Source organism: Cornus florida, unplaced genomic scaffold (genome assembly GCF_030987335.1).
Source record: "Cornus florida cultivar Cherokee Brave unplaced genomic scaffold, ASM3098733v1 CherokeeBrave_3.0.0_Hap2_Chr11, whole genome shotgun sequence".
NCBI lineage: Eukaryota > Viridiplantae > Streptophyta > Magnoliopsida > Cornales > Cornaceae > Cornus > Cornus florida.
In genome coordinates, this window is record NW_026775581.1 from 68732759 (window position 1) to 68745004 (window position 12246).

A 12246-nucleotide genomic window follows, 5' to 3' on the forward strand; every position below is an offset into this window, starting at 1 on the left:
AATTACAATAAAATAATACTAATTCGAGTCCTCCTTCATTTAAAGTACTTGATTCATTAAAAATTGATGGAGGCTTTTATAATTTTCCATTTAAATAACATTAATCAATTCGTGAAGAAAAATGACACTTACAGTAAATTACTAAATTTACACTTTTAATTAATTAATTATACAACAAATAAGAAAATAGAACCACTTAATTATATTTAATATAAATAATTAATTAAAAATTATTTAATTAGGCACTTCACTGTAAATATTCAGTAAAATATCATTAGTCATTCAGGAATACAAGGAAGACAAGTTTGAACCATGCAACAAAAATCTCTCACTAGCTTACAAGGCTTGAGCATTTTATAGGCAACTCGAGATCAGTTTTCCAAACTCATTACAATTCCAATGATAGTGAATATTCTCAACCATATCACATGATTGCAAAGCTTTATTTATTACCGGACTAATTTATTATTTTATTTCTTAAAGCATATACCTAACCACAGTAGCAACAGACTGAGAATAATGGTGATCAGTAAAGAGTGTGTAAAACGGTGTGGTAACTCGTAACGAATTGTATCATAGTGAATTTTCAATCGAAAATGAAAAGTGTGCATAAATAAGCTCCTCAAGGACAAGTTTAATGAGGACGTTGAGCCCCAAACGAGGTACTAAGCAGGCAAATCTACATGGTGTGAAGGGGTCAGGACCGATGGTATGTAGACAAATCGTGATAAATGGTATGAACTAATTTTTAGCAAAAATGAGAGTGCAGATACAAACTGATGAAGGTAACGCCGGCGAGAACGAGTCCTTAAAAAAGAGTGATTGTAACATCTCACATCAATGGAGAGGAGACATCTCTGATGACACTGGTAGGTGTGTGGACACGGCCTGTGACGTGATCCTCATGATTTGCAAGCTCTCCCATTTTTGGGTAAAGGCGAATCTAAGAATTGTTAATGGGGGGTTAATATTAAACAAGAGGGAATTGGGGATCGAAAAATTAAAGAGTTATAAAATTTTAGAAAAAATAAGGTTAAACTTTAGAAGGAAAGAAGGAGTGCGCTTTCTGATTTGTGCAAGATTAAGAATTTAGGAGTTCTTTGTGTTTTAGGTTAGTGATTGTTTAGGGCTAATTTGACTTGGGCCTATTTGGTTGAGTCTTTGTTTTAAAATTGTAACTTAGATTTTGGGCTAGTTTGACTTGGGCCTATTTGGTTGAACTTTTGTTTTAAAATTGTAACTTAGATATTGAACTTGTTTGGATGGGTTAAAATTGAGAGACTAATGCACTACTATTGATTTTTTCTTTTTTAAAACATTAGGCTAAATATACCTATACTAAAAAAAAAATCCAACCAAGCCCCCTCGGGATCCGCCACTGTTTTTGGGGGTTGTTGTAATTTTCATGAAAGAACCAAAGAGAAACCCAAAAGGCCAAAAATTTATATATATGCTGCTACTATAGTTTCTATATATATATTTCATTATATGATATAATATTTATTTATTTTTATTCTTTACAATTTAGTATGTAGCATATGTTAAAACTTTTAAGGATATGTTTGGATTGAGAGATTTGGAGAGATAGTGAAACAAAAGAAAAGAAAAGAAATGATAGTGTAAATTGTGTTTAGGTTTGGTTAAAATGAGAGAAAATAAAGGATAGAGAGGGATGACTATCCTTCATTATTCCTCATTTTCTATCTCTAAAAAACTGAGAAGATAGGGAAAGAAAAGATAGTATTTAAGTAATATTTTTATAATTTAGAAACTACCCTCAACAATTAAAAGGAGTAAATTATTATTCCATTCATATCTCATCTATTTTAAAGGACATGATAGTAATTAGATTGTTATTATTTCTCTTTTTTCTCCCCTCTATTATATCCAAACAAAAATACTATTATTTTTTTTTTCCTAATACTACAATTTCTCTTCTTTTCTTTTCTATCTATTCAAACATAAATAGAGATTATTGGTATCCTTTATTTTATTTTCTCTTATAACTAATAATATCATGCTATGTTTTGTGTGTAAGAATGAAATATAATGCAAGTTGAAATGGAATGAGAATGGGAATGGAATGGCCATTCTTATTCTATTGTTTGGTTATAAATATGAAATATATAGGATTGAAATGATAATAACTATTATATTGTTTGGTTGGACTAATTTAAAATTTAGAATGAAATAAATTTCAAATTAAGTTCATCAAAATATCCCTCTTAATAACAAATAAATTAAATTAACAAAATGACATTTTTGTATAATTTTTTTAAAAAATAAATGGTGACAGTGGCGGTGGTGGATGGTGGTAACTATGGTAGTGGAGGTGGTGGTGTTGGAAGAATGCGGTGGTGGCAGTGGTGGAAGGAAGCAGGGGTGGTGGCAATGGTGGAAGGCAGTGACGGCGGTGGTGGTGGAAGGCGGTAGCAATAGTGTGATGGTGGTAGTGGAACGAGATAGTAGTGTAGGTGACAGTGGTGAAACCAATATAAGCGATTGTGGTGGTAGTGGAAGGTAGTGGAGGTGATGGTGGTGGAAGGGGTGGCAGTGGATGGTGGCGATGGTGGAGGGTGGTGGCGATGGTGGAGGGTGGTAGCGATGGTGGTTGTAAAAGACGGTGGCAGTGGCAATGGTGGTAGTGAAAGGAGGTGGTGGAAGGCGGTGATAGTGGTGATGGTTGTGGAAGGTGGTGACAGTGGTGGTGGTGAAAGACGGTGGCAATGGTGATAGGCGGCGGCTGTGGTGGTGATGGTTGTGGAAGGTGGTGACGGTGACGGTGGTGGTGGTGGAGACGATGGCAGTGGTGATAGGCGGTGGAAATCAGTGGTGATGGTGGTGGAAATCAGTGTTACTGGTGATGAAAGGCGAAGGTAGTTGTGGTGGAAAGTAGTGGTGAGTTTTGTACTTAATATATGAAGTTTTTTTTGGGAAATTGATTTTTTAGAAGGCAGCGGTGGGTTTTTGACTTAAAATATGAAGTTTTTTGAAAAGTAAATTTTTTAAGAAAAATTACTTAAGAATGAAATAGTCATTCCATAGGTTTAGTTATGGAATGAATTTTCATTTTAATAGAATAAGTATTGCCACTTTAAATTACAGACCAAATAGTTGAAGTGACATTCAATTCCTGCACCAAACACAACATCATTTTTATTATTTTCTCTCCTTAATATCCGAACAAAGTCTTACTTTTATTTGTAATATTTATAAGTGATTTTTAACCACTTGCATAAGACGGGTAATTCAACAGTTCTACTCGTATGTGTACACTGTACGCGTAGATGCAACTTTCACACTCATATGTCAAGCATTACTCTGAATACAATCAATATTTTAACATTTGTTCACAAATAATCAAATCTGAGCATTCAAAATGACGTAATCACTAAAAATCCTAAAAATCAGTTTTTTTTTTTTTAGCAAAAAAAAAAAAGAGAGAAAACAACAAACATTCAAAGTAACACAGATCCATCATCACTCACAGCAATGGCGACGACCCTACAACCAAGCTTTAGCTTCCACATATACAAAGCCTTACCCTTCTTCAACCAGCTTTAATTAGCTTCCCACGCACACACTAAAAAAAATCAGCTTTAGCTTCCTCATATACAAAGCATTACCCTTCTTCAACCAGCTTTAATTAGCTTCCCACACACACTATTTTCAAACAGACTAAAAAATATCAAGCATTACTCTTAAAAAAATCAGTTCTTTTTTACACTTTCTTCACCATATATGGGCATCCAAATTCAACACCCAAATCACCAAAAATCCTAAAAATTAAATATAAAAAAAAAAAAAAAAAATGCTAACAATGAAAACCCAACACAGATCCATCACTTACAGCAATGGAGACCCTACAACTAGCTTTAGCTTCAACATTATGCGTGAACAAATGCAGAAGTCTAACCCGACCCGCCATGTACAACCTCGACTCTATCTCCATCGATGGTCCGACCCTGATCCCGTTCAGCCCATCAGTGATCGTCGGTCCCACATTCTCCGGCGCCGCCGCCGACGACAGCGGGAAAGACTTGACGGAGAAGGTCGCCGCCATGTACTGAGTCCGCCCGGCGTCGATCTTGCCGGCGGGGACGAACATGAATCCCACCTGGCTGCCGGAGTACAGCAGCTGCAGTGTGCTGTCGAAGTGCGTGAACACGGCCCGGTTGGGGTTGTTGACGGAGGCGTACTGAGAGAAGGTGAAGTTAACGGTGCCGTTAGCGATGGAGAAGGTGGGGAGCTGGACAGCGTTAATGGTGATCTTCGGGTCCTTGGGCTTGAATACGGTGAAGAACACGATAAGGATCACAATGACCACGAAAATCAAGAAGATCGTGGCCACGATGCATGATGCGAGATTTGTACGGCCAGATGGTGGTTTGTGTGGTTTCCCCATTTCTGATCTCAATGCCTAGAATTTAGAGAGAGAAAACGTAAGTTTAGAGAGAGAGAGAGAGGCAGCAGTGTTTGGATGCGGTGTTGGGGGTATATAATAAGGCGAGGGAAAAAGCTGCAGAGTGTAGTGTGGGGGCGGAAAGAGAAAAAAGGGGTGTGTTTGGTTTGGACAAATGTGTGAAAGGAAAGACTTCTTTCCTGGCTTTGGGTAATTCTTGTCTTTAATGTAGTTTTTTCTGTTTTGCTCTTTTACTTTTTAGTTTTTTTTTTTTTTTTGGGTACTCTTATCCTCACAAATATGTGCTTTTGCTAAAGTATCTAGAGGCGTAATCATAGAATGGAATGATGGGCCCTTCTTTTTCTTTTCTTTTTTTTATTTTATTTTTTTCATAGTTATTACTCACACACGTCTATTGAGACTCGAATCCCTAATCTTAAAAAATAAGAGACTGATATTGTTAGTTCACTGAAAGTTTTTTTTTTTAAAAAAAAAAACTAGAAAAAAAAAAAAAAATTGGAATGTATTAATATTCATCCTTAATGATATGTCTGGTTGGAGGGATGGATGGGAGGAGGGATGGATGAATGTTTTTATGTTTGGTTGGAGGGAAGGGAAGAGAGGGAGGAAGTAAGGAAGGATGCTTCATCCCTCTTTGCTATACATTTTCCTATCCGCCCAAATTTTGGGGAAGAGTGAAGAGAAAAAATGATAACTACCAAAATTTGTTATAATTTCTATTTTTATCCTTCCTAAAAATTGGTTAAAACCCTGTTTGTGTTATGTTAAACAACTAAAGTGATTATTAAATAAATTTAAATTAATTAATTGTTTGGTATGTGAAAAAATAATAATAATAAAATAAAATAAAATAAAAATTATTTGGTATGTAAGTATAAAACATTCATTTTAGACAACTTGTTAGTAGCGCTCAATATTATTAAATAATTTTAAACTAATTAATTTTATAACTTTATATAGTAAGGGTATATTACTAAAAAAATATATAAAAATTATCATTTTCTTCCTTCCAACCAAACAAAAAAAAACTAGCACTCCATCAATCCTTTTTGTCTTCCCTTCCATTTAACCAAACAAAAAATAAAGGAGACACTTTCCCTTCCTTAGGGATGACTCATCCATCCCTCCCCCTTTCCCTTCCATCCATTTTTTCATCCCTCCAACCAAACAGAGTATAATGGTCAGTTTGGTGTAATGGAAAAGGGAGGAAAGGAGAGGGAAGGTGATGGAAGGTGATTAAAAAAGTGTGTTTAGCAAAAATGGTGGGAAGGAAAGGTGATGGAGGGTGATTAAAAAAGTGTGTTTAGCAAAAATGGTGGGAAGGGAAGGGAAGGGATGATTTTGGAGGGTTATCAATATGTTTGAATAGTAATTTCTTATCCTCCCAAAAATGGGAGGAAATGGAAGAAAAAGGAAGGGAAGGCCTGCTGATGAATTTATCCTTATACAAAATCAAGATTACACTAGATTGAAAGGATTTAATTTGCAAAAGAAGAATTACAAAACTGGATTAGTTGGCAGTTGGAGAGAGAGAGTGAGATAAGCAAAGAGACATGGCCTCAACTAGGGTTTTCGCGAAGGGTTGCAGAGCTCTTATGGCAATCGCCAAAAGTTCCGAATTGGAGCTTGTGAACAGCGGCTAAAGCTTGCGAACAGCGAACCCGAACTAGAACAGCGGGTGTTGGAAACTGAAAGATATGGGTTTTGATTTTTTGAACAATCTGAAATGATATGCCGATATGGGTTTTGATTTTGTAGTTTGCAGTTGCAGAGAGAGAGAGAGAGGGCAAATGCAGAGTTGAGAACAAGAATAGAGATGGAGGCAGATGCTAAAATGATTTGCCCTAAATATATATATATATATATATATATATATATCAATTTATGTTTTATATTTATAAAATATAAAAGGGTATAATAGTAAATTTATATAAATAGTTTATTTTCCTTTCTTTTCTCAAATATGATTATTATTCTTCACTTTCTTTTCCTTTATTAATTAACCAAATATGATTGAGGGTTAAAATTATCATTCCATTCCATTCCCCTCTCCTCTCCTCCCCTCATAACTAATGTTATCCTTTCTCTTCATTCCCACTGTACCAAACATAGCCTAAAAGGGATATGGTAGGCTTGGTAGCCAATTGATTGAAAATTGAAGGGATCTTTATAGCCTAATTATTCAGAGACTTATAACTCTTAATTGGAGTTGAGTTTGTTGTAATCATATTAAAAAAAAAGTAGGTTGCAAATAAATAAGGAGGAATAATAAAAAACCATAAGTGGGTGTCAACAACTATGCAACCCATTATAGATGGAACATTGCAACACAATATAATATATTGCAATAAGTGTATATTTTTATTGTAAATGTGTTGCATAATTTTTAATTTTTTTTTACATAAATATTACATTTTGGACCAAGCCTGAGTAGTGGGGCTTAAATGTTTCTTGTGAGTGTCAGCTTAGTCCCAATTGGGACCTAGTATCACTACTCAAAAGAATTAGTAAGCCTAAGCCAAGACAAAACAATTCTCAGCTGTCAAATTCAAATGGATTATTGAAGAATTAAATGGAGTAGTGCTATGTTTGGTAATACCTGGTGATTTAGATTTAGAATTTGAAAATATTTAGTTAAAATTTTAATCTAAAGTTGTTTCAATATATGCAGATTTGATATTCCAAACGTAATATAAGTGAATTTATTTTTATCTCATTAGCAATGATCTTGGAGGTAAGACACTTTGGGTATTGTAGACTTTCTTAATATTGTGACAGGTAATTTAGTGCTATAAACATGATGATGATTGATGACATATAAAGACATATTTTCCCTTTAATAGGACAGTTGATGATTCCAATTTTAGACTCAATTACAGATGGAAAAAAACTACTCCATTGTCGAACTGAGAAAAAAATAGTTGATGATTCCAATTTTAGACTCAATCACACAAGGGAAAAACTACTACATTGTTGAACTGAGAAAAAACAGCTGATGATTCCAATTTTTAGACAAAGCTATTCCATTGTGGAACTGAGAAAAAAATTACATAATGCACTCATTTATTAGAGTGTTTCACGATGACTAACTAGTCAGTAGTTCCTCAATATTCTTGTTTATGCATAGTAAAACTTTAAAAACATTCGCTATTAAATAAAAAGAATTTCAATGCATTTGAACAAAGGACAATCCTCATTTGGGTGGGCATGCATTGTCCCAATCAGACCTCTTTACACAAAACAATACATTTTAAAATATGAAGGAGAAACAAACCAAGTTAGCTAGAATAACTATTGTGATTGGTTAAATGAGTTAGATCCTCGATCCACGGTTGAATGGGTAAATTCTTCTTTCCTACTCACGAGTGAAATATACAGTTTTATTGGTTCCTCGCTACGTTCGAGCTAGGTTCTCTGGTTTGCAGAGGTTCTAGCTCTTGCTTCTGTCGAGATTTGGGAGCTTGTTTCCCCTTTGTGTCTTCTTTGTTTTCTCATCTTGGTTTTGGGTTTAACATCATGGGGAAAATGTGTTAAACTAGGGGTTCAGCCCAGCTACTTTGTGGCATATCTCTTCTAAAGTTATGGTGGTTTTATGTCACGTGGTTAATACGTGTCTCCATCACGCAGAGGTTAAAAAGTACGCCAACATGTTTCTTCTGGGTCGCAAGAGACGAAAGCTGTTGGTGGAAAGAAGTTAAAGGCCGTTGTGGCAGGGTTTAATGCATCTGGAGCCGATGGGGAATGTAAGGCAGCACACTTATCTCTCTAATTCGAATGGTAGTCTTTGTAGTGCTGCACTCTGTACTGAATCCTCTCGTTTTACTTTGTACGCTAGCAAAGATTGTGGGGGACTAGTCAACCCTGGCTCCTGACTAAGTAGTGATCGATGGTGGGGGTTTACTATCAGATTTGGGAGGGCTTGGTAGTTTTTGCAGGTTTGACTATAAATCCTCCTCATCTTTACTTTGTGGTTATAATGGTGGGTTGTCTAGATTCTAGTTAGTTGTTCGTTTTGTTTATGGGATATATATCTTAGCCGTAAGCGTAGAAATCTGTGGAAGTTTTGTGTTTGGGTTGTGAAGGTTGTAACCACAAAGGTTATTTTTTCTTGAATTATGAAAATAAAAAAATTTGTTCTTTGTAAGTACCATTCGGCTGTTTCAATTTGCCAAGAAAAAACAAAATTCCTCCACGGTTAGAGGAAAGGTGAAGATCAGTTCATACGAAATGTGGTCTCCATAGATAAAGTAAACATTGCCTTCTCTAAAATAATCTCCACCCTCCTCTTCTGCACAAAATATCAGTCTTTGATGTTATCATTGTCGGGGTTTGGTTTCCTAAATAATTGGGATTTGGTTCTAAAACATCAATTTTGCATAAATGGTCAGTCTTTCATACTTAAATGACACTACTAAAAAAAACCTCCTTCAACAAATAGCCCTTTGCATTCACTACTTAATATTTTTAAGGGTAAAGTGCAAAAAAAAAAAAAAAAAAAAAAAAATCCATAAACTTTCTTCTCTTTCCTAAGAAACCCCCCTGAACTATTATTTTGACACATAACCCCCTAAATTATCTCAATTTTTGCAAAAACCAACAAATCGTTAAAGTGCCGTTTGAAATTTAACTTGAAAGAAGAGAAATTTTTTTAAAAGACAAAAATAATACTAACATGACATATATATGATTTAAAACCTAAAATCCCAATTCAGCAACAAACCCTGCCCACTCCCGTTAACATAACTCTCTTTCTCCGTTAACATAATTCTCACTTTCCCTCTCTCTATTGTGTGTGTTGGTTCTAAGTTTGAGGTTTTAGAAGATGAAGAGTGAGGTGGTGTATATAGATAAGGGACAACTAACAGTAGGTGGCCCTTTTAATTTCATACCCAAAACATGGAAAAGTCTGTGTGTGATACCTCCAGATTTTAGAATGCGGGTTGGCCAGGCCACACCCGAATACCTAAGGAAATCGAAAACAAATCGGCAATAAACGAACACATAATACAAATTGATAAAATGCTGAATTGAAAACTAAATGATAATCCAATAATTAAATCTTTAGAATAAATTTATATTAATAAATAATTTCTTCTGATACAACTAATCTTCCAAATAATACAACTCGGGAATCCAAACTATGTGGAACCCTAGAAAATCCAAACTGAATAAGTGACAGCAATAACTGTCTACAATTGAATAAAGAAAAATAAAAGAAACTCCTATGTAGAAACGGAAGAATGAAGTAGACTAGTCTCTGCTCAGCACGAACCATCTCTACACCAATAAGTTATACTCTACTACAGTCCAAACAAAGATTCGATATACGTATACATCCTAATCAATCCAACAATAACTACATAATCTGGGGTATATAACGATCCATTATATCTAGGTAGTCATCCCATGCAATATACACACCCTAACCACTGATCCTGAGACTCAAACTCATTTCAGGGTATATAACTATATATATATATATATATATAATCTGTCTTATCCAAAGTATAAAATAAATATCCAGTATGTCATCCAACTGATTCAGTTAACCTGATATGAAAATATGTAGGATTTAACGTTTTAGTTAATTCATTCCGTTATACATGAATAGGTAGGATTTAACGTTTTTAGTTAATCCGTCCCTAATATATATGCCACCATCCCTTACTAGTGCATATAATGTATACAATCCATAAATGATACAACAGTTATAATATCACACTAAATAAATCCAAAAATAAACATAATAGAAATCAGATATATTCATGATCACATTATGCAACCAATATATGATTTTAAAATCATATAACCTCCATTTAACTTGTTAGAATAGTTTTAAACAATTAAATCATCCACCGTCAATATGCAAATTTAATTTAAAATTTCATACCGATTAATCTTTAGACACAATCAATGATTATATTATACTGCTACTATATGATAAAAATCATCCAACACCCATTTAAATTGCTAGAATAATTTTCAACAATTAGAACATCCATTAACAACATGCAAATTTAACTAAAATTTCATATTATTCAATTCCTTAGCACATTAACATAGATTATGCATTGTGGGTATTTAACATATACATCGTAGTCATTTAAAAACCCCATTACAGTCTAAGCAACCTTAGAAAATCCCAAAATCCAAAATAGAACCAAAAATACACTTTTTGCAGTGTTCCTATCACGAGAGCATGCTCCCAAATCAATGGAGTAGGCTCTATCCATGTGGGAGCCAGCTCTTGGCCTGAGGGAGCCGGCTCCCTTCACCATGAAGCCGGTTCTCTCCCTGAGAGTCGTCAAAAAAACATTAGGGAGCCGACTCCATGCCCTTGGGAGCCGGTTCTCGACCTGCTATGCTCTTTCTTCTTCATCTCTGGCGTCATCTGGTCATTCCGATCACCATTGTTAAAGCTCCTAAACATTTATTCTAAGTCCCAGACTCTTCCCATTAATTTTATACAGTCCTTATGCATCTTTTACGCAAATTAAAACAAGTTTATATGCAAGAATATCAAGATCAAGCAATTACAATTAGAAACATATAAATTCAGTTTTAATTCTAATTAAGCATGCATAAAAGATCCAATTAATATCTAGTTAATCCTAGAATCAACTTAGGCATGTATGGAATATAAATCTAAGGGAAAGAGTAGAAGCAAAATTTGCTTTAAGGGTTTGAATAAACCCCACTCTTTCTTCTCCGGCAGAAACCTCAACGCCAACAGCCTCTGGATGTTGTCGTCGTCCTCTGTAGGTCTGGTCTTAACCTACTCGCACCCTCTTTCCTTCTTCCTCCTTGGTTCAGCCCTCTTGGCCGAAACCCTCTCCCTCCCTTCCTCATGTTCTCTCTATAAAGCTCTTTTTCTTGCCTCCATATTATATTTATCTATCACGTAAATAAAATCTCAACCTCCCACAAACTCTATAATAGTATATATATATAGCCCATGTAACCCTAGTCCTAATTATAACCTAAGTCAGTTTATAAGGAAAACAATAAAAGAAAAAAGCAATAATATACAAATGTAACTAATTATATACGTTTATACATAAACTTATATATATATATCCATTAATATATATATATATATATTTATATTTATAAATAGATATATATATATATATATATATATATATATATAATTGAATCCTCCTTATTATTATTAATAAAAAAATAATAATAATAACCTCCATATATATATATACACATCTATATATATATATATATATATTAACATACTAATTACTCATGTGTCATAATCCTTACCCATTTAAGCTTCATCCAAGTAGTCCGTGTGACCCATTTATTTGTTCCATTACTACTATCCAAATCCCTTCCTTTTAAAAATATAAAATAACATTTAAATTAATATATAACTATTCATCATCAAACAACACTTAAACAAATAAATATAACCAAACAAGCACATCAATAAAGCAAGTACATCAGATAACAATTTAATTCAAATAAACCATTTAAGCACACACAATTTAAATTAAACAACTAAGTCAATTAAATATATAACAATTAGCCAAATAATCAATTAATCAAATAAAAATTAATGCAATTAAAATAATTAAATAAATACCGAGACTATCTTTTTAAAATTAGGGGCATTACACTTATCTCATATGTTCACACATCCATCACCAATATATGTATTGGTTCAACAATTCAAAGTATCAGCTTATCCATATAGTAGTATTGAACACCCAAGAAACTAATATATATATATATAACACATATAAAGAGAAGGGTGAATGCTGCGTGATTTGGGTGAATCTGTTTTGTGAGAGACAATATAAGGTAAGTAC

The 12246-nt window shown here is 34.0% G+C and overlaps 1 protein-coding gene across 1 annotated transcript; it reads right to left on the minus strand.

Annotated features, from left to right (window-relative positions):
* Positions 1-3313: 3313 nt before the first annotated feature.
* LOC132283877 (uncharacterized) lies at positions 3314-4626 on the minus strand. Its single transcript, XM_059785912.1, has one exon. It carries the CDS (start codon positions 4403-4405, stop codon positions 3815-3817), a length of 591 nt encoding a protein of 196 aa, XP_059641895.1. The 5' UTR covers positions 4406-4626; the 3' UTR covers positions 3314-3814.
* Between the last annotated feature and the right edge of the window lie 7620 nt (positions 4627-12246).

Coding starts and splice junctions, on each gene's coding strand:
- LOC132283877 (XM_059785912.1), bottom strand. CDS start 4,405: ATGGGGAAACCACACAAACCACCATCTGGCCGTACAAATCTCGCATCA.